At 51.7% G+C, this 21508-nt stretch overlaps 1 protein-coding gene across 1 annotated transcript in view; it reads left to right on the top strand.

Annotated features, from left to right (window-relative positions):
- The window catches only part of LOC309543661 (uncharacterized protein), a 58610-nt gene that overhangs the window by 15464 nt on the left and 21638 nt on the right, over positions 1-21508 (top strand). The window contains exons 2-6 of the mRNA XM_082276114.1: positions 8331-8515; positions 10352-10435; positions 16365-16439; positions 19863-19964; positions 20160-20381. Coding sequence (XP_082132240.1) covers positions 8331-8515; positions 10352-10435; positions 16365-16439; positions 19863-19964; positions 20160-20381 — 668 coding nt within the window. The remainder of the gene's footprint in view (positions 1-8330; positions 8516-10351; positions 10436-16364; positions 16440-19862; positions 19965-20159; positions 20382-21508) is intronic.

The following is a 21508-nucleotide window of genomic DNA, read 5'->3' as shown; positions in this document are numbered from 1 at the left end:
TCATTTGGCCGCAAGGTTTTGCAGGCCGCAATTTGAGGAGACCGGTGGTCTACCTCGAGGGTTTTTTCTGTTTGAAAAAAAAAAAAAAAATTTTCTCTTTTTTGTTGAGTCTCATCATTAAGGATGAGCATTGTAAACTTCTAGTTGGCACCGGTTGGGCCTTCTAGATTGGGATTTGATTTTAATTTTCCCACCCCTCATTTGTGATACTGCTCTGGGACGTCCCGAAGGTGGTGTATCACCGAGGACTACGTCTGTCAATGAGCGCTAGAGAAAAATGGATTTTTGTAAGATCTTACCGTAAAATCCTTTTCTCTTAGCTCATTGACAGACGTAGTCCCCGCCCCTCTGTTTTTTGAGTTGGGTTGGGTTAAAATCTCTAAAGACTGCTTTTTCACATAACTGATTTGCTGAGGCAGAGAGAGAGAGGATATACCCTCTGGGACTGCCCCTAGGGTGTGGCCAGAGCATTTTAATTTCCTGTCTAGTCCTGCTCCTGTGGAGGCAACATAACCCGAAGGTGCTGTATCACCGAGGACTACGTCTGTCAATGAGCTAAGAGAAAAGGATTTTACGGTAAGATCTTACAAAAATCAATTTTTTTGTAAAATCTTACCGTAAAATTCCTTTCTCTGAGTCCTCCGACAGTCGCCGCCCCCCGCCCCTCTTTTGGGGTTTTTGTGTACTCTTACTGCTATGCTACCAAACTGAGTTGGGAATGCTGGTGCAGGGAGGTATTGACTGAGGGGACAGCCCCTAGGGGTGTGTCTATGTTAAAAGCTTTGTATTAACAATTCTTGTTGCCTAGCTACTCCTACGGTGCAAAGGTCAATACCCATTGGTGACGAATTGGGAAGGGGCGGCGACTGTCGGAGGACTCAGAGAAAGGAATTTTACGGTAAGATTTTACAAAAATTCCGTTTATTTTTAACATTTTTTTTTTATATGAAATTCCCCCCCAAAAAAAGATGTAAAAACCAATTTTTTTTTAAATTTTTGGCCAATTTGTTTTCTGCTACCTATGTTTGGTAAAAAAATCACAATAAGCGTATTTTGATTGGTTTGCACAAAAGTTATTGCGTTTACTAACTACGGGAAAGATTTTTGTCATTTTTGGTGTTTTTTTTTTTTTAACAAGTAATGGCGGCGATCTGCGATTTTTTTTTTTTTTTTTTGCGGGACTGCGACATTGCGGCGGACAGATCGGACCCTTGACTGACATTTTTGACACTTTTGGGGGTACCAGTGACATTACTACAGTAATCAGTGCTATATATATGCACTGTTACTGTAAAAATTAACTGGCAGGGAAGGGGTTAATTTTATTGGAGAGGGAGGGCTTAATGTATGCCTGGTGCTTACTGACGTGTGGGGGGGGGGAGGTGACTGAGTGAGTCAGGGACAGATCCAGGGTTCAGCTAAGCTGAACACTCCGATCTGTCACTCCCTGTCATTTAGGAGATCCGCCCACTCTGTTTACACAAGCAGGCGGATCTCCAAACTGGATTCCCCCGACGATCGGGGCAGAGCAGCGGCGATCGCCACCGCTCCTCCCCTGGCCCGACTCCCGCTGTGAATGAAAACAGCGGGAGTGCGCCTCCGGCGGCGCGCGAGCGCCGCCTACAGGGGGAGGGGGTCTAGCGACGTAGGTCTACGTCGCTGGACGATAACGAGCCACTGTGCCGCAGTAGCAGCACAGTGGCTGGTGGTAAAGTGGTTAACATTGAGAGGAGAAGAGCACCAGCATGAAAAACTGCAACGGGGTGGTGAACGAGAAATGGAACGAACTAATGAGGAGGCAACGGATAGAAGTGAGGAAGACACTGACGCACCTGAAGAACCACACAGTGAAACAGATAACGCACTCCCAGTGAGGCACCACCAGATCTTTACAAGGTCTCAGATAGATAAACAGAAATCCAAAAAACAAAAAACATTTTTAGGCCAGCGAGGAAGACCGACAAAGGACAACAAGTAGCCGGAACAAAGGCACAGGGCAAGGAAACGGAGAAGCAAGGCCTCACAATTATTAACTTATCCTCTCATCAATTGACGAAAGAACAAACTGAGATCTTAACACTTGGACTGTCATTCTGTCCTAACAAATCGGTTGACAAATTTGAAGCTATCAAGGATGTTCACCTATTTGTGAGAAAACTCTTACAGCAAGTGATGTTCAGCAAACAACCAACCACAAATGAACCCCAACCCCCTTTATCGGCCGCGGAGTTCCGAGCACTACGGGACCTTAATCTCCTATTGCAGGAAGGCGGCCTTGATGATTGGACAGAGGAAACCACCTACCAATCAGATAGTGAGGAGGAGGAGGAAGAAGCAAGCGGATCACATAATAAAGAGGAGATATTAAATAAATTCAAGAAAAATCGCAGAAATTTCCGCCCCTGAACCTGAATCCGGCTATAGCCCTTTTTGTAAGGGAGATGACCAAGGACATAGAGAAGATGTCAGGAGACAGAAACAAGCAGAACCTAACAAAATCTAAGAAAAAAGCTCTGAGGGAACTACGGGAAACAGAGGGAATAACCATCAAACCATCCGACAAAGGTGGAAATGTCGTCATTAAGGACAACGCCAAGTACAAGGAGATGTGTTTGAACATCCTAAACAATGAAAAATGCTACAAGAAAATAGCACCAGTGATGATCCAAAGGTACAAAGAGGAGTTTTATCAAAAAGTGGATAAAGCAGGCAATGATGGGATAATTTCACCCACACTTTGGAATTTCATACGAACAAAATACCCCAGAACTCCGACGTTCTACTCATTACCGAAGGTGCATAAAAACGAAACTAATCCACCTGGAAGACCCATAGTGTCTGGGAATGGCAATATTTCGGAAGGAATCAGCGAAGTAATAGATGCTTACTTACGCCCACACGTGACTAGCCTGGCCTCATACACAAGCAGACTTGTATAAAGTACTCGAAATTTCTACTTGAGTAAAAGTACAAGTGCTCGATCAAAAAGTGACTTGAGTAGAAGTGGAAGTGTTCGCAGAAAAAGTTACTTAAGTAGAAGTACTAAAGTATTCAACATTTTTTTTACTTAAGTATTGCAAGTAGTTTTTTCAAAAAATTTGCTACTTAAGTACTAAAAGTAAAAAGTACCAGTAGTTTTGAAAAAAAAATTCTACTCAAGTACTGAAAGTAGAAGTACAAGTACTGTGTTATGTAGTTATTAAAGAAAGAAGTCAAAAGTTTGAACATCATATTGTTTTTTATTATTTCAAATGATTAACCTGTGTTTGTTAGTAGTTTATTGATGCACTTTAAGCGCTGTAGCACCATTTATTTGTTTGTTTCATATTTTCTTTTTATTGGAAAGATTTGGTATAGCAGCTTTTATTATACACAGCCTTTATTTTCCTATGCGCTGATTTACAAATGACATTATACACATTTTTTTGAGCTTTATGCAACCTGCCATCTACTGTTCTGGCAGTGGTAATTTTTTTAAAAGTAACGAGTAACTATGCAGCACAAAAAAAAAATACTTGAGTAGAAGTATCGAAATCATCGAAAAAATGTAGTGAAGTAAAAGTAGAAGTAGGAGAAAAAAATTCTACTCTAGGAAAGTACAGATACCGCATTTCGGTACTTAAGTACAGTACTTAAGTAGTTCTACTTCGTTACTATACATCTCTGTACACAAGAGACACTATGCACTTGTTACAGATTCTTGACAACATGGTAATCCTTGAAGATTCAATACTTATCACAGTGGACGTGGAAGCGTTATATAATAACATTCCGCATGACAAGGGAATAGCAACGATCAGCAAGATACTGAGGGAACAGAGTCTACATGACGCCAATTTTAACAACTTCATCGTCAACATGCTGGAATACATCCTGAAAAGGAATTACTTCACGTTCAATGGCTCATACTACCTGCAGATATGTGGGGTTGCTATGGGCAACAAGCTGTGCACCTAGCTACGCAAACCTATACTTAGGAACCTGGGAACAGGAGTTCCTGAGGAATGATCAGAATAGGCCATACACAGACAACATACTAGTGTGGCAGCGATTTATAGTTGACATATTGATCGTATGGACAGGCCCAGAGGATTTAATAGAGAACTTCAGACGTACATTAAACAAAAACAACTACAATATGTTTTTTACCTTAAATTACAGCAGAGACAGGATCCCATTCCTAGACACATGGGTTTGCAAAGAACAAGACGGCACAATAAAAACAACCCTCTATCGCAAGGAGACCACCGGCAATTCAATACTACACGCCACCAGCTTCCATCCGACTCCCTTAAAAAAGGCAATACCGTTTAGTCAATACCTTAGAATTAAACGCAACTGTACTAGTAACGACGATTTCAAAAGAGAGGCAGACTCATTAACCAACCGGCTTCTTGACAGAGGTTACTCCAAGACCTGTTTGAGGAAGGCCTACAATAGGGTTAGAATGAAAGACAGAAAAGAAATTCTGTTTAAGAAGAAAGAAAGGGACCCTAAACCGACAGAACAAAAAACAAGATTAATCATGAGATATACCAATGAGCACAGGAAAATCAGGAACATCCTAAACAAACATTGGACAATCTTAAAGGAGGACCCAACTGTTAAAAAATTTGTCACAGACTGCCCACCTATAACATATAGGAAGGCAGGGGCAATAAGGAACGACCTGATACAAAGTGAATTCAGGGAGGGGAACCGCAAGGACCCGTGTAAAGCGAAGGGCACCTACCCCTGTGGCACGTGCGACCAATGCAGAGTGATAAACAAATGCTTGAGAACTACCTTACCCAATGGCGAGGAATTCGAGCCCAAGCACTACGCGAATTGCCGCACCAGGGGTATAGTCTACCTGATGAGGTGCGAGTGCAAAGCCTTCTATGTGGGGAAAACAAAGCAGGAGTTTGGGAGAAGAATCAGTAAGCACATGAACAGCATGGAACTGTGCAATTTCTATCTGCCTCTGGGACGGCACGTTGCCTACAAACATAAATTGCCCAATGTATCATTTATGGCCTTGGAAAGGGTACATGTCCCAAATAGGGGGGGAGATTGGATCAAGACCCTCCTACAGCTCGAAATGAGGTGGATCCAACACCTCAAGGCCACCACACCCCCTGGACTAAATGAATCCGAGAGCTACAGACCCTTTCTGGAGGGGTTCTCCTCCGGAAAAACTGAATGATAGAACAAAACAGAGTAGAATGTTTGCCTGAATTTGGTAACCTTCCACTCTAATGAAGACATTGACCCACAATAGCATCTGGCCTGTACATGACCAGTTGAGGTAGAGAACCAAACCCAATGAAAATAGCAAAAATGACATACTTGATTTAAAAACAAAAATCCAATTAACCCCGAGTCTCTTTTCTATGGAAAATATAACACACTTCTCCCTCTTCCCCCCCTTTTTTTCCCCCTTTTTTCCCTCTCCCATTCCCCACCATACCTCTCAAATAATGAACAGAATAAAACCCTGAAGAGGGATATGTTTACCAGCAAGAAAGAGGATATCCGACTCTAATCTGGCTTAGACCTCAAAAATCCCCCCCCCCTCCTTTCTTTTGACTCTAAAAATCCACGCAATAATTTATTCTGCTGTTAATACTGTCAAGAAATGTCATATTGTGTGGTTATATTTATTTATATAACCTATGTTAATTATCGTTCATTGCATATAGACTTATGTGAAATCCATGTAGTGATGTACCATTGATTCCCTCTGGAACACCCGGCACGGAAAGCCCCTGCTGGTGTTGTCACAATAGCAGGGGCGATTCTGTACCAGCAGGCATTGAAACAGCCACGCCCCCTCCCGAGCATCAGCAACTCGGGTACTCGTACCTCTTCGTGTCGGCGGCCGTGCTAATGTCCGGATGGCGAGTGGCGTGATGCTCGCGCACTACAGCCAAACGTCAGCTGAAGGACATCAGCTGAGGAGACGTGCGGCGCGGACTGCGCATGCGCGTCCCCAATAAATAGGCCGGGGAGCCACGGTCCCTCTCATTCCCCAGTTGACAGGGAGGAGAGAGGACCGAAGGAGCCATATACAGCCCAGCTAAACCGTGAGTCTTTCTTAAACATGCCAACACGTTTGGGACTGCTACGCCACCTAACTAATATACATGCTAATACCACTGAGACCAACGATTTACCCGATAAATTAGTGAATCTTTCCAAATATGCTGGCATTATTGGGACTATTGCTTATCTGACAAGTACACATGTCAGCACCACTGGGATAAAAGTCTTTACCGATAAACATGGAAGTCTTCCCAAATATGCTAGCACCACTGGGACAGTCGTTTACCTGAGCAATATACAAGCCAGTACCACTAGGACCAATGCTTTACCCGAGACATAAGTGAGTCTTTCCAAACATGCCAGCAACACTGGGACCAATGTTCTCACCTGATAAATAACAGTACCTATATATTAATATCCATGGGAGCAAATCGGCAAAATGCTAAATTCTATATACTCTCTTTTTGTATATCAGGATTCAGCTGCACATTTGACCACTGTGATATGTATTTCACAGTAAGTGATCCACCGTGGCGAGATACACAGCCAGGGATCAGGACACATATATAGATCTATATACTATTCCTGCTGCACAGAGATATATATATATATACCTAAAGGAACCCTACAAGGTAAAAATCACACCGCAATAGGGTCAAACCAATCAAATTGATTCATGCACACTAAAATCCCAAAGCCGTAACAGGCCTATACCCACAGGTTGAACGTACCAGGTTCCGACCAGGGGATAACATAGCATACACCAGAGGACCATTTGATGAGACAATCTTAAGCAAAGATTGGACAGGTGGCGGCCCTCAATAGCAGCATAGACCGTAAGTCCTCCCCACCAAATATGCGCACATATCATTGAAACAAACACTTTCTATCCTAACAAGTACAATACTTTGCAGGCTACACGGCTCGGGTTCTCGTTGCTCCAGAGGGATCAACATCACCACACATGGCAAGAAAATAATTGATGTATGTATCAGTATTCTCGTTTTCATACCACATTTGAATAAAATCGGTGGTATTTACCATTAGACTACTAACTGAAATTATCTATATGACTATTGCAGAAACTGTGACTTTTACCCTTGAAAAAGGCTCAACTGAGAGCCGAAACGCGTTGGGACGCATACGCAGGAGAAACTCTCTGCTCTGATAGAGAAGTTTCCCAAAAAAGTCACGACTTTCACACCTGTCACTATTTCTGAACTAAATCACTTCCTTTCACTAGGGGTCTATAGCCCCTCACAACTATCTATTCTATTGTGTGTATATATATATATATACCGGGTTACAAAAATAGTAAACAAACGCTTTATTTCCCAGTTTATTTCTTGTTACTTTGCCCTTAAAGTCCCCACTTATTCATGGCCTGAGGTACCAACCCCAAACACGATTCGAATAGGGACGGTGGCAAACCCCATACTACTGATAGGTTTTCTAAGGGTTTTTGATCCTTATCTACCTATCAGAATGATGGAACATTCTATGAGCTCTCAAGAACTATGAAGATTTATTCCCACTTTACACTGTGAGACCTATAACCTGTGTCCATGAAGTCTGTGACTCCTAAATAATCAAAGCATTGCTTAGATGTGTATTCCATGTACTTCAATGTAGGAGACGGACAGACTGATACTGGCAGGCTCACCCTATTGTCTGTATAATGGGGTGTTCTGTGTTTATACTTCGGTATAATGTGTAATGTACTGTGTTTTAGCCTTTTGCAGTGCTGAGTTAATTAGCATATTAATTATAACATTGTCTGGATTCCCATTCACCTATTGTTTCTATCCAGATGGCTAGATAATTACCTCAGGTTAATTATATTTCCGTACACCATTTTATCTGCATATGATAATGTAATCAGGCACCTGACCTGATGGGGTATATATTCGGTGTGAGTTTAATAAATGTTCCAGATCTCATACAAGCTAAGTTGTTGGGTAGACTTGTATATTGTGGTGATAATATCTGATATCTCTGTTCGGGGCTGGAGGAAGCGGTATTCTGACGGACGCACAGTGTGGGGTCGGTTTCCTTACCGTATTCTGTCCCAGTACCGGGGAAGAGGTCATCTATTGGTTGGGTTTTTTAGGAGGATATTTTTGGGTATTTGTGATTGGTATGTATGATATATTACACCCTCCACTCACATGACGTTACCTGTGAGGGAGATTGAGGGGTACCCCGAGCAGCCCCCTGGGTGGAGGGCTCTGTATTCTGATTGGTTATGAGAGTGCGAAATGGGTCAACCATTGACCGGTTCTCTTTTTTTTTTTTTTTCTCTCCAGCGGATTCGGATGACAGTTATTTAGATGAATATTATTATTATAATGATGATGATGATGATGGAGATGATGATGATATCAGAATCTGGGATGACAACCCCTATCGGAACACCTACTGCGGCCTCCGTCCCTCTTTTCTTCTCTCCCAGAATTATACATTACCCCAACCTAGATATATAACCCAGGAGGTAAGTACCACACAGCGGGGGTGGGGAGTGTAAAGTTTCAGTGGTAGAGAAGGTTCGGGGGTTGGAGAAGAGGAAAGGTTTGTTAGAGAGGAGTTGGAAGGTTTAGTGGTCGGCCGGGAAGAGTAGAAAGGTTCCAGGGGGTAGTGGAGGGAATATAAATGGAAGACGGGACTGGAGGGGAATAGTTCAGTAGCAAGAGGTAGAGGAGAGGACAGGATTGGTGGGTGAGGGGAGGATGGGATTGGTGGGTGAGGGGAGGATGGGATTGGTGGGTGAGGGGAGGATGGGATTGGTGGTAGGTGGGTGAGGGGAGGATGGGATTGGTGGGAGGTGGGTGAGGGGAGGATGGGATTGGTGGGAGGTGGGTGAGGGGAGGATGGGATTGGTGGTAGGTGGGTGAGGGGAGGATGGGATTGGTGGTAGGTGGGTGAGGGGAGGATGGGATTGGTGGTAGGTGGGTGAGGGGAGGATGGGATTGGTGGGAGGTGAGGGGAGGATGGGATTGGTGGGAGGTGAGGGGAGGATGGGATTGGTGGGAGGTGGGTGAGGGGAGGATGGGATTGGTGGTAGGTGGGTGAGGGGAGGATGGGATTGGTGGGAGGTGGGTGAGGGGAGGATGGGATTGGTGGTAGGTGGGTGAGGGGAGGATGGGATTGGTGGGAGGTGAGGGGAGGATGGGATTGGTGGTAGGTGGGTGAGGGGAGGATGGGATTGGTGGGAGGTGAGGGGAGGATGGGATTGGTGGGAGGTGGGTGAGGGGAGGATGGGATTGGTGGTAGGTGGGTGAGGGGAGGATGGGATTGGTGGGAGGTGGGTGAGGGGAGGATGGGATTGGTGGTAGGTGGGTGAGGGGAGGATGGGATTGGTGGGAGGTGAGGGGAGGATGGGATTGGTGGTAGGTGGGTGAGGGGAGGATGGGATTGGTGGGAGGTGAGGGGAGGATGGGATTGGTGGTAGGTGGGTGAGGGGAGGATGGGATTGGTGGGAGGTGAGGGGAGGATGGGATTGGTGGTAGAGGAGGGGAAATGATTGGTGGTAGGTGGGAGAGAAGGAGACAGGATTGTTGGTAGATGGGAGGGGATGGGATTGGTGGTAGGTGGGTGAGGAGAGGACTGGATTGGCTAGCAGGCAGGAGAGGATGGGATTGGTTGGAGAGGAGAGGACGGGATTGGTGGCAGGCAGGAGAGGAGGAGAAATGATTGGTGGTAGGTGGGAGGGGATGAGATTGGTGGGAGAAGAGGAGACCGGATTGTTGGTAGGTGGGAGGGGAGAGGACTGGATTGGTGGAAGCGGGTGAGGGGAGGATGGGATTGGTGGTAGGTGGGTGAGGGGAGGATGGGATTGGTGGGAGGTGAGGGGAGGATGGGATTGGTGGTAGGTGGGTGAGGGGAGGATGGGATTGGTGGGAGGTGAGGGGAGGATGGGATTGGTGGTAGAGGAGGGGAAATGATTGGTGGTAGGTGGGAGAGAAGGAGACAGGATTGTTGGTAGATGGGAGGGGATGGGATTGGTGGTAGGTGGGTGAGGAGAGGACTGGATTGGCTAGCAGGCAGGAGAGGATGGGATTGGTTGGAGAGGAGAGGACGGGATTGGTGGCAGGCAGGAGAGGAGGAGAAATGATTGGTGGTAGGTGGGAGGGGATGAGATTGGTGGGAGAAGAGGAGACCGGATTGTTGGTAGGTGGGAGGGGAGAGGACTGGATTGGTGGAAGCGGGTGAGGGGAGGATGGGATTGGTGGTAGGCAGGAGAGGACAGGACAGGATTGGTGGTAGAGGAGGAGAAATGATTGGTGGTAGGTTGGACAGATGTGTCACATGACGTGTCTTTACTATGAAGGAGGCGGACCGGAATGCCAGGGAATTATTAGAAGAGGAGAAGAAGGAGAAGGAGAAGGCGGATAAGAAGAGACTGAAGAAGAAGGTATGCGGTTGGCTGTTGGCTGTCTGCTGTTGGCTGTCTGCTGTCGGCTGTCTGCTGTCTGCTGTTGGCTGTCTGTTGTTGGCTGTCTGCTGTTGGCTGTCTGCTGTCGGCTGTCTGCTGTCTGCTGTCTGCTGTCTGCTGTCTGCTGTCTGCTGTCGGCTGTCGGCTGTCGGCTGTCGGCTGTCTGCTGTCGGCTGTCTGCTGTCGGCTGTCGCCTGTCTGCTGTCGGCTGTCTGCTGTTGGCTGTCTGCTGTTGGCTGTCTGCTGTCGGCTGTCGGCTGTCTGCTGTTGGCTGTCTGCTGTCGGCTGTCGGCTGACTGCTGTCGGCTGACTGCTGTCGGCTGACTGCTGTTGGCTGTCTGCTGTTGGCTGTCTGCTGTTGGCTGTCTGCTGTTGGCTGTCTGCTGTTGGCTGTCTGCTGTCGGCTGTCGGCTGTCTGCTGTCGGCTGTTGGCTGTCTGCTGTCGGCTGTCGGCTGTCTGCTGTCGGCTGTCGGCTGTCTGCTGTCGGCTGACTGCTGTCGGCTGACTGCTGTTGGCTGTCTGCTGTCGGCTGTCTGCTGTTGGCTGTCTGCTGTCGGCTGTCTGCTGTCGGCTGTCTGCTGTCGGCTGTCTGCTGTCGGCTGTCGGCTGTCTGCTGTCGGCTGTCTGCTGTCTGCTGTCTGCTGTCGGCTGTCTGCTGTCGGCTGTCGGCTGACTGCTGTCGGCTGACTGCTGTTGGCTGTCTGCTGTTGGCTGTCTGCTGTCGGCTGTCTGCTGTTGGCTGTCTGCTGTTGGCTGTCTGCTGTTGGCTGTCTGCTGTTGGCTGTCTGCTGTCTGCTGTTGGCTGTCTGCTGTTGGCTGTCTGCTGTTGGCTGTCTGCTGTTGGCTGTCTGCTGTTGGCTGTCTGCTGTCTGCTGTCAGCTGTCTGCTGTTGGCTGTCTGCTGTTGGCTGTCAGCTGTCGGCTGTTGGCTGTCGGCTGTCGGCTGTCGGCTGTCTGCTGTCGGCTGTCGGCTGTCTGCTGTCGGCTGTCTGCTGTTGGCTGTCTGCTGTTGGCTGTCTGCTGTTGGCTGTCTGCTGTCTGCTGTCTGCTGTTGGCTGTCGGCTGTCTGCTGTCGGCTGTCGGCTGTCGGCTGTCGGCTGTTGGCTGTCGGCTGTCGGCTGTCGGCTGTCTGCTGTCGGCTGTCTGCTGTTGGCTGTCTGCTGTTGGCTGTCTGCTGTTGGCTGTCTGCTGTCTGCTGTCTGCTGTCTGCTGTTGGCTGTCTGCTGTCTGCTGTCTGCTGTCGGCTGTCGGCTGTCGGCTGTTGGCTGTCGGCTGTTGGCTGTCGGCTGTCGGCTGTCGGCTGTCTGCTGTCGGCTGTCTGCTGTTGGCTGTCTGCTGTTGGCTGTCTGCTGTCTGCTGTCTGCTGTCTGCTGTCTGCTGTTGGCTGTCTGCTGTCTGCTGTCTGCTGTCTGCTGTCGGCTGTCGGCTGTTGGCTGTTGGCTGTTGGCTGTTGGCTGTTGGCTGTTGGCTGTCGGCTGTCGGCTGTCGGCTGTCTGCTGTCGGCTGTCGGCTGTCTGCTGTCGGCTGTCTGCTGTTGGCTGTCTGCTGTTGGCTGTCTGCTGTTGGCTGTCTGCTGTTGGCTGTTGGCTGTCTGCTGTTGGCTGTCTGCTGTTGGCTGTCTGCTGTCGGCTGTCGGCTGTCGGCTGTCTGCTGTTGGCTGTTGGCTGTCGGCTGTCTGCTGTCGGCTGTCGGCTGTCTGCTGTCTGCTGTCTGCTGTCTGCTGTCGGCTGTCTGCTGTCGGCTGTTGGCTGTCGGCTGTCTGCTGTCGGCTGTCGGCTGTCGGCTGTTGGCTGTCGGCTGTTGGCTGACTGCTGTTGGCTGTTGGCTGTCTGCTGTTGGCTGTCTGCTGTTGGCTGTCTGCTGTTGGCTGTCTGCTGTTGGCTGTCTGCTGTTGGCTGTCTGCTGTTGGCTGTCGGCTGACTGCTGTTGGCTGTCTGCTGTTGGCTGTCTGCTGTTGGCTGTCTGCTGTTGGCTGTCTGCTGTTGGCTGTCTGCTGTTGGCTGTCGGCTGTCGGCTGTCGGCTGTCGGCTGTTGGCTGTCTGCTGTTGGCTGTCGGCTGTTGGCTGTCGGCTGACTGCTGTTGGCTGTTGGCTGTCTGCTGTTGGCTGTCTGCTGTTGGCTGTCTGCTGTTGGCTGTCTGCTGTTGGCTGTCGGCTGTCTGCTGTCGGCTGTTGGCTGTCGGCTGTCTGCTGTCGGCTGTCTGCTGTTGGCTGTCTGCTGTTGGCTGTTGGCTGTCTGCTGTTGGCTGTCTGCTGTCGGCTGTCGGCTGTCGGCTGTCGGCTGTTGGCTGTCTGCTGTTGGCTGTCTGCTGTTGGCTGTCGGCTGTTGGCTGTCGGCTGACTGCTGTTGGCTGTTGGCTGTCTGCTGTTGGCTGTCTGCTGTTGGCTGTCTGCTGTTGGCTGTCGGCTGTCTGCTGTCGGCTGTCTGCTGTCGGCTGTCTGCTGTCGGCTGTCTGCTGTTGGCTGTCTGCTGTTGGCTGTCTGCTGTTGGCTGTTGGCTGTCGGCTGTCTGCTGTCGGCTGTCTGCTGTCGGCTGTTGGCTGTCGGCTGTTGGCTGTCGGCTGTTGGCTGTCGGCTGTCTGCTGTCGGCTGTCTGCTGTCGGCTGTCTGCTGTTGGCTGTCTGCTGTTGGCTGTCTGCTGTTGGCTGTCTGCTGTTGGCTGTCGGCTGTCTGCTGTCGGCTGTCTGCTGTCGGCTGTCTGCTGTTGGCTGTCTGCTGTTGGCTGTCTGCTGTTGGCTGTCTGCTGTTGGCTGTTGGCTGTCGGCTGACTGCTGTTGGCTGTTGGCTGTCTGCTGTTGGCTGTCTGCTGTTGGCTGTCTGCTGTTGGCTGTCTGCTCTTGGCTGTCGGCTGACTGCTGTCGGCTGACTGCTGTTGGCTGTCTGCTGTTGGCTGTCTGCTGTTGGCTGTCTGCTGTTGGCTGTCTGCTGACTGCTGTTGGCTGTCGGCTGTCTGCTGTCGGCTGTCGGCTGTTGGCTGTCGGCTGTTGGCTGTCGGCTGTTGGCTGTCTGCTGTTGGCTGTTGGCTGACTGCTGTTGGCTGTCTGCTGTTGGCTGTCTGCTGTTGGCTGTCTGCTGTTGGCTGTTGGCTGTCGGCTGACTGCTGTTGGCTGTCGGCTGACTGCTGTTGGCTGTCGGCTGTCGGCTGACTGCTGTCTGCTGTTGGCTGTCGGCTGTTGGCTGTCGGCTGTTGGCTGTCGGCTGTCTGCTGTTGGCTGTCTGCTGTTGGCTGTCTGCTGTTGGCTGTCTGCTGTTGGCTGTCGGCTGTTGGCTGTCGGCTGTGGGCTGTCTGCTGTTGGCTGTCTGCTGTTGGCTGTTGGCTGTCGGCTGTTGGCTGTCGGCTGTTGGCTGTTGGCTGTCTGCTGTTGGCTGTCGGCTGACTGCTGTTGGCTGTCTGCTGTTGGCTGTCTGCTGTTGGCTGTCTGCTGTTGGCTGTCTGCTGTTGGCTGTCTGCTGTTGGCTGTTGGCTGTCTGCTGTTGGCTGTCGGCTAACTGCTGTTGGCTGTCGGCTGACTGCTGTCTGCTGTTGGCTGTCTGCTGTCGGCTGTCGGCTTTTGGCTGTCGGCTGTCGGCTGTCGGCTGTCTGCTGTTGGCTGTCTGCTGTTGGCTGTCGGCTGTTGGCTGTCGGCTGTTGGCTGTCGGCTGTTGGCTGTCGGCTGTTGGCTGTCTGCTGTTGGCTGTCGGCTGTTGGCTGTCGGCTGACTGCTGTTGGCTGTCGGCTGACTGCTGTTGGCTGTTTGCTGTTTGCTGTTGGCTGTTGGCTGTCTGCTGTCGGCTGTCTGCTGTTGGCTGTCTGCTGTCGGCTGTCTGCTGTTGGCTGTCTGCTGTTGGCTGTCGGCTGTTGGCTGTCGGCTGACTGCTGTTGGCTGTTGGCTGTCTGCTGTTGGCTGTCTGCTGTTGGCTGTCTGCTGTTGGCTGTCTGCTGTTGGCTGTCTGCTGTTGGCTGTCGGCTGTCTGCTGTCGGCTGTTGGCTGTCGGCTGTCTGCTGTCGGCTGTCGGCTGTCTGCTGTCGGCTGTCTGCTGTCGGCTGTCTGCTGTTGGCTGTCTGCTGTTGGCTGTCTGCTGTTGGCTGTCTGCTGTTGGCTGTCTGCTGTTGGCTGTCTGCTGTTGGCTGTTGGCTGTCGGCTGTTGGCTGTCGGCTGTCTGCTGTCGGCTGTTGGCTGTCGGCTGTCTGCTGTCGGCTGTCGGCTGTCTGCTGTCGGCTGTCTGCTGTCGGCTGTCTGCTGTTGGCTGTCTGCTGTTGGCTGTCTGCTGTTGGCTGTCGGCTGTCTGCTGTCGGCTGTCTGCTGTCGGCTGTCGGCTGTCTGCTGTCGGCTGTCTGCTGTTGGCTGTCTGCTGTTGGCTGTCTGCTGTTGGCTGTCTGCTGTTGGCTGTCTGCTGTTGGCTGTCTGCTGTTGGCTGTTGGCTGTCGGCTGACTGCTGTTGGCTGTTGGCTGTCTGCTGTTGGCTGTCTGCTGTTGGCTGTCTGCTGTTGGCTGTCGGCTGACTGCTGTCGGCTGACTGCTGTTGGCTGTCTGCTGTTGGCTGTCTGCTGTTGGCTGTCTGCTGTTGGCTGTCTGCTGTTGGCTGTCTGCTGACTGCTGTTGGCTGTCGGCTGTCGGCTGTCTGCTGTCGGCTGTCGGCTGTTGGCTGTCGGCTGTTGGCTGTCGGCTGTTGGCTGTCTGCTGTTGGCTGTTGGCTGACTGCTGTTGGCTGACTGCTGTTGGCTGTCTGCTGTTGGCTGTCTGCTGTTGGCTGTCTGCTGTTGGCTGTTGGCTGTCGGCTGACTGCTGTTGGCTGTCGGCTGACTGCTGTTGGCTGTCGGCTGTCGGCTGACTGCTGTTGGCTGTCGGCTGTCGGCTGACTGCTGTCGGCTGTTGGCTGTCGGCTTTTGGCTGTCGGCTGTCGGCTGTCTGCTGTTGGCTGTCTGCTGTTGGCTGTCTGCTGTTGGCTGTCTGCTGTTGGCTGTCGGCTGTTGGCTGTCGGCTGTTGGCTGTCTGCTGTTGGCTGTCTGCTGTTGGCTGTCTGCTGTTGGCTGTTGGCTGTCGGCTGTTGGCTGTCGGCTGTTGGCTGTTGGCTGTCTGCTGTTGGCTGTCGGCTGTCTGCTGTTGGCTGTCTGCTGTTGGCTGTCTGCTGTTGGCTGTCTGCTGTTGGCTGTCTGCTGTTGGCTGTCTGCTGTTGGCTGTTGGCTGTCTGCTGTTGGCTGTCGGCTAACTGCTGTTGGCTGTCGGCTGACTGCTGTCTGCTGTTGGCTGTCTGCTGTCGGCTGTTGGCTGTCGGCTTTTGGCTGTCGGCTGTCGGCTGTCGGCTGTCTGCTGTTGGCTGTCTGCTGTTGGCTGTCGGCTGTTGGCTGTCGGCTGTTGGCTGTCTGCTGTTGGCTGTCGGCTGTTGGCTGTCGGCTGACTGCTGTTGGCTGTCGGCTGACTGCTGTTGGCTGTTTGCTGTTTGCTGTTGGCTGTTGGCTGTCTGCTGTCGGCTGTCTGCTGTTGGCTGTCTGCTGTTGGCTGTCTGCTGTTGGCTGTCTGCTGTCTGCTGTTGGCTGTTGGCTGTCTGCTGTCGGCTGTCTGCTGTTGGCTGTCTGCTGTTGGCTGTCGGCTGTTGGCTGTCGGCTGACTGCTGTTGGCTGTCTGCTGTCGGCTGTCTGCTGTCTGCTGTTGGCTGTCTGCTGTTGGCTGTCTGCTGTTGGCTGTCTGCTGTCGGCTGTCTGCTGTTGGCTGTCGGCTGTTGGCTGTTGGCTGTTGGCTGTCGGCTGTTGGCTGTCGGCTGTTGGCTGTCGGCTGTCTGCTGTCGGCTGTCTGCTGTTGGCTGTCTGCTGTTGGCTGTCGGCTGTTGGCTGTCGGCTGTTGGCTGTCTGCTGTCGGCTGTCTGCTGTCTCCGCCCCCTTTGACCTTCTCTATGGAAGTAATGGTTTGCATTGTTCCTCGTCATTCTAGAGGCAGAAAGATCGGAAACGCCAGCAGAAGCTGCAGGAGGCTGAGAATGGGAAGACCTCATTGGAGGAGAAGACGGTCAGTGAGGAATTCTGGGTACTCAGTCTCTTTGTTGTGTGCTCAGGAAAAGGGCCCCGGACCCCTGATATTCACCTTATCCCATTGTACACAATGCGTCCTGATGTGAGGGGGGCTTATGACCTTCTCTCATATGACAGGGCTTTGGTCTAGCAGCCAATCATCATGACTGAACACTGTCACATGACTAAGTGACATTACTACTCCTCTCATACCAACCAATTACCATCTGCAACAGCATTGAGGGGGGGGCTGGTAAGGTGAATATCAAGGGGCTGGGAGTGTCATGGCACAGACACTCAGTGGGTAGGGTGACATGGGTCTCGTTAATGTTTTCAGATGCACAGAAAATGAGGTAGGTTTAGGGTCACTGGGATAAGGTCAGTGCCACTGGGCTAGAAGTAGGACCAATGGGTTAGGTTCAGGGTCACTGAGTAACGGTAGGGTAACAGGTTCAGGATCCTTGGGTGGGTTAGGGTCAGTCTCACTTGGGTGGGTTAGGGTCAGTCTCACTTGGGTGGGTTAGGGTCAGTTGCACTGGTTAGGGTCAGGCTCACTTGGGTGGGTTAGGGTCAGTTGCACTGGTTAGGGTCAGGCTCACTTGGGTGGGTTAGGGTCAGGCTCAGTTGGTAGGTGAGGGTCAATGGGTTAGGGTCAGGCTCAGTTGGTGGGTGAGGGTCAGTGGGTTAAGATCAGGCACAATGGGTTAGGGTCAGGCTCATTTGGGTGGGTTAGGGTCAGGTGCACTGGTTAGGGTCAGACTCATTTGGGTGGGTTAGGGTCAGGCTCACTGGGTTAGGGTCAGGCTCACTTGGTGGGTTAGGGTCAGGCTCACTTGGTGGGTGAGGGTCAATGGGTTAGTGTCAGGCTCAGTTGGTGGGTGAGGGTCAGTGGGTTAAGATCAGGCACAATGGGTGGGTTAGGGTCAGGCTCACTGGGTGGGTTAGGGTCATTGGGTGGGTTAGGGTCAGGCTCACTGGGTGGGTTAGGGTCAGGGTCACTGGGTGGGTTAAGGTCAGGCTCACTGGGTGGGTGAGGGTTATTAGGTTAGGGTCAGGCTCACTTGGGTGGCTTAGGGTTTAGGCTCAGTTGGTAGGTGAGGGTCAATGGGTTAGTGTCAGGCTCAGTTGGTGGGTGAGGGTCAGTGGGTTAAGATCAGGCACAATGGGTTAGGGTCAGGCTCATTTGGGTGGGTTAGGGTCAGGTGCACTGGTTAGGGTCAGACTCATTTGGGTGGGTTAGGGTCAGGCTCACTGGGTTAGGGTCAGGCTCACTTGGTGGGTTAGGGTCAGGCTCACTTGGTGGGTGAGGGTCAATGGGTTAAGATCAGGCTCATTGGGTGGGTTAGGGTCAGGCTCACTTGGTGGGTGAGGGTCAATGGGTTAAGATCAGGCTCATTGGGTGGGTTAGGGTCAGGCTCACTGGGTGGGTTAGGGTCATTGGGTGGGTTAGGGTCAGGGTCACTGGGTGGATGAGGGTCAGGGTCACTGGGTGGGTGAGGGTTATTAGGTTAGGGTCAGGCTCACTGGGTGGGTTAGGGTCAGGGTCACTGGGTGGGTTAAGGTCAGGCTCACTGGGTGGGTGAGGGTTAATAGGTTAGGGTCAGGCTCACTTGGGTGGGTTAGGGTCAGGCTCAGTTGGTACTTGAGGGTCAATGGGTTAGTGTCAGGCTCAGTTGGTGGGTGAGGGTCAGTGGGTTAAGATCAGGCACAATGGGTTAGGGTCAGGCTCATTTGGGTGGGTTAGGGTCAGGTGCACTGGTTAGAGTCAGACTCATTTGGGTGGGTTAGGGTCAGGCTCACTGGGTTAGGGTCAGGCTCACTTGGTGGGTTAGGGTCAGGCTCACTTGGTGGGTGAGGGTCAATGGGTTAAGATCAGGCTCACTGGGTGGGTTGGGTCAGGCTCACTGGGTGGGTTAGGGTCAGGGTCACTGGTTTAGGGTCAGGCTTACTTGGTGGGTGAGGGTCAATGGGTTAAGATCAGGCTCACTGGGTAGGTTAGGGTCAGACTCACTTGGGTGGGTTAGGGTCAGACGCACTGGTTTAGGGTCAGGCTTACTTAGGTGGGTTAGGGTCAGGCTCGGTGGGTTAGGGTCAGGCTCACTTGGTTGGTGAGGGTCAATGGGTTAAGATCAGGCTCATTGGGTGGGTTAGGGTCAGGCTCACTGGGTGGGTTAGGGTCATTGGGTGGGTTAGGGTCAGGGTCACTGGGTGGATGAGGGTCAGGGTCACTGGGTGGGTGAGGGTTATTAGGTTAGGGTCAGGCTCACTGGGTGGGTTAGGGTCAGGGTCACTGGGTGGGTTAAGGTCAGGCTCACTGGGTGGGTGAGGGTTATTAGGTTAGGGTCAGGCTCACTTGGGTGGGTTAGGGTCAGGCTCAGTTGGTAGGTGAGGGTCAATGGGTTAGTGTCAGGCTCAGTTGGTGGGTGAGGGTCAGTGGGTTAAGATCAGGCACAATGGGTTAGGGTCAGGCTCATTTGGGTGGGTTAGGGTCAGGTGCACTGGTTAGGGTCAGACTCATTTGGGTGGGTTAGGGTCAGGCTCACTGGGTTAGGGTCAGGCTCACTTGGTGGGTTAGGGTCAGGCTCACTTGGTGGGTGAGGGTCAATGGGTTAAGATCAGGCTCACTGGGTGGGTTAGGGTCATGCTCACTGGGTGGGTTAGGGTCATTGGGTGGGTTAGGGTCAGGGTCACTGGGTGGGTCAGGGTCACTGGGTGGGTGAGGGTTATTAGATTAGGGTCAGGCTCACTGGGTGGGTTAGGGTCAGGGTCACTGGGTGGGTTAAGGTCAGGCTCACTGGGTGGGTGAGGGTTATTAGGTTAGGGTCAGGCTCACTGGATGGGTTAGGGTCAGGCTCAGTGGGTTAAGATCAGGGTCACTGGGTGGGGGAGGGTCAGGCTCACTGGGTGGGTTAGGGTCAGACGCACTGGTTTAGGGTCAGGCTTACTTGGTGGGTGAGGGTCAATGGGTTAAGATCAGGCTCACTGGGTGGGTTAGGGTCAGACTCACTGGGTGGGTTAGGGTCAGACGCACTGGTTTAGGGTCAGGCTTACTTGGGTGGGTTAGGGTCAGGCTCGGTGGGTTAGGGTCAGGCTCACTGGGTGGGTGAGGGTCAATGGGTTAAGATCAGGCTCATTGGGTGGGTTAGGGTCAGGCTCACTGGGTGGGTTAGGGTCATTGGGTGGGTTAGGGTCAGGGTCACTGGGTGGGTGAGGGTCAGGGTCACTGGGTGGGTGAGAGTTATTAGGTTAGGGTCAGGCTCACTGGGTGGGTTAAGGTCAGGGTCACTGGGTGGGGGAGGGTCAGGCTCACTGGGCGGTGGCCCTGTTCATGGAGAGAGGATGGCGTCCTACAGGAAAGCAGGCGGGGCTGGTCTCTGATTGGACGGCAGTCTGTTAGCAGGTTCCATGTTTTGTCTTCCAGGTAACGGTCACAAAGACTATGGATAATAATATCGCAATACGGAAGGGGAAAGCGGATAATGAGGACGCGGCTCAGCAAGACTCCAGCACCTCCGCTAGTGATGTGAGTAAAGAGGACCTCCATAGTAATCCTATCAGTAATGGGGGTTGTCGGGGCTCTCATGTTCCAGATTACACCTGGGAAGGTCGGTCTATGTGAAGTTGTTGTGATTGGTTCATGTGTGTTGTTGGCCCTCAGTCTGTCTATCCCAAGTGCCAGATAATCACCCAATGAGTGAGATCCGCCCTCTGCTTACAGGATGACCTGGATCTGGGAAGTACGTTCGTTCGTCAGGCTCAGAAGAGGATGGAGAACAAACCCAAGCCGGAGCGCAAGGAACGAACCAAGGAGCCTCGACGGGAGGGGGCACTGCGACAGTCTAAGGAGAGAGCAGCAGAACGGTCCCAAGAAAGAGTGCTGGACGGGTCTCTGGAGAGAGCGTGTGACCAACTGCCGACTCCACCCCAACCTGAGAATAATGTGAGGACCCAACCACCCCCAAATCCATCCCAACCACCCCCAAATCCATCACTCCTGGCCCAGCCTCTCCTTTACTTTCTCTACCGAGTCTCAACTTACCATCTCTTTTCTACCGTGTCCAACCTCTTCCTACCTCCTCCATCCCTCCTCTTCCTACCTTCTCCATCCCTCCTCTTCCTACCTTCTCCATCCCTCCTCTTCCTACCTTCTCCATCCCTCCTCTTCCTACCTTCTCCATCCCTCCTCTTCCTACCTTCTCCATCCCTCCTCTTCCTACCTTCTCCATCCCTCCTCTTCCTTCCTTCTCCATCCCTCCTCTTCCTACCTTCTGCATCCCTCCTCTTCCTACCTTCTGCATCCCTCCTCTTCCTCCCTCCTCTTCCTACCTTCTCCATCCCTCCTCTTCCTACCTTCTCCATCCCTCCTCTTCCTACCTTCTCCATCCCTCCTCTTCCTACCTCCTCCATCCCTCCTCTTCCTTCCTTCTCCATCCCTCCTCTTCCTACCTTCTCCATCCCTCCTCTTCCTATCTTCTCCATCCCTCCTCTTCCTACCTTCTCCATCCCTCCTCTTCCTATCTTCTCCATCCCTCCTCTTCCTATCTTCTCCATCCCTCCTCTTCCATCTTCTCCATCCCTCCTCTTCCTACCTTCTCCATCCCTCCTCTTCCTACCTCCTCCATCCCTCCTCCCCATTATCCTCCCTTCTTTTCCTACAACTCTTCTTCCTCCTCCTCCTTCTTCTCTTCTTCCTCCTCCTCTTCCTCCTCTTCTTCCTCCTTCCTCCTCTTCTTCTTCCTCCTTCCTCCTCTTCTTCTTCCCCCTTCCTCCTCTTCTTCTTCCTCCTTCCTCTTCTTCCTCCTTCCTCTTCTTCTTCTTCCTCCTTCCTCTTCTTCTTCTTCCTCCTTCCTCTTCTTCTTCTTCCTCCTTCCTCTTCTTCTTCTTCCTCCTTCCTCTTCTTCTTCTTCCTCCTTCCTCTTCTTCTTCTTCCTCCTTCCTCTTCTTCTTCTTCTTCTTCTTCTTCTTCTTCTTCTTCTTCCTCTTCTTCTTCTTCCTCCTCTTCTTCTTCTTCCTTCCTCTTCTTCTTCTTCTTCCTTCCTCCTCTTCTTCTTCCTCCTTCCTCCTCTT

Source organism: Pelophylax lessonae (genome assembly GCF_965119305.1).
Source record: "Pelophylax lessonae genome assembly, contig: HAP1_SCAFFOLD_280, whole genome shotgun sequence".
NCBI lineage: Eukaryota > Metazoa > Chordata > Amphibia > Anura > Ranidae > Pelophylax > Pelophylax lessonae.
Note: the sequence above shows the minus strand (reverse complement) of the source record. Positions and strands in the feature narration are given on the sequence as shown.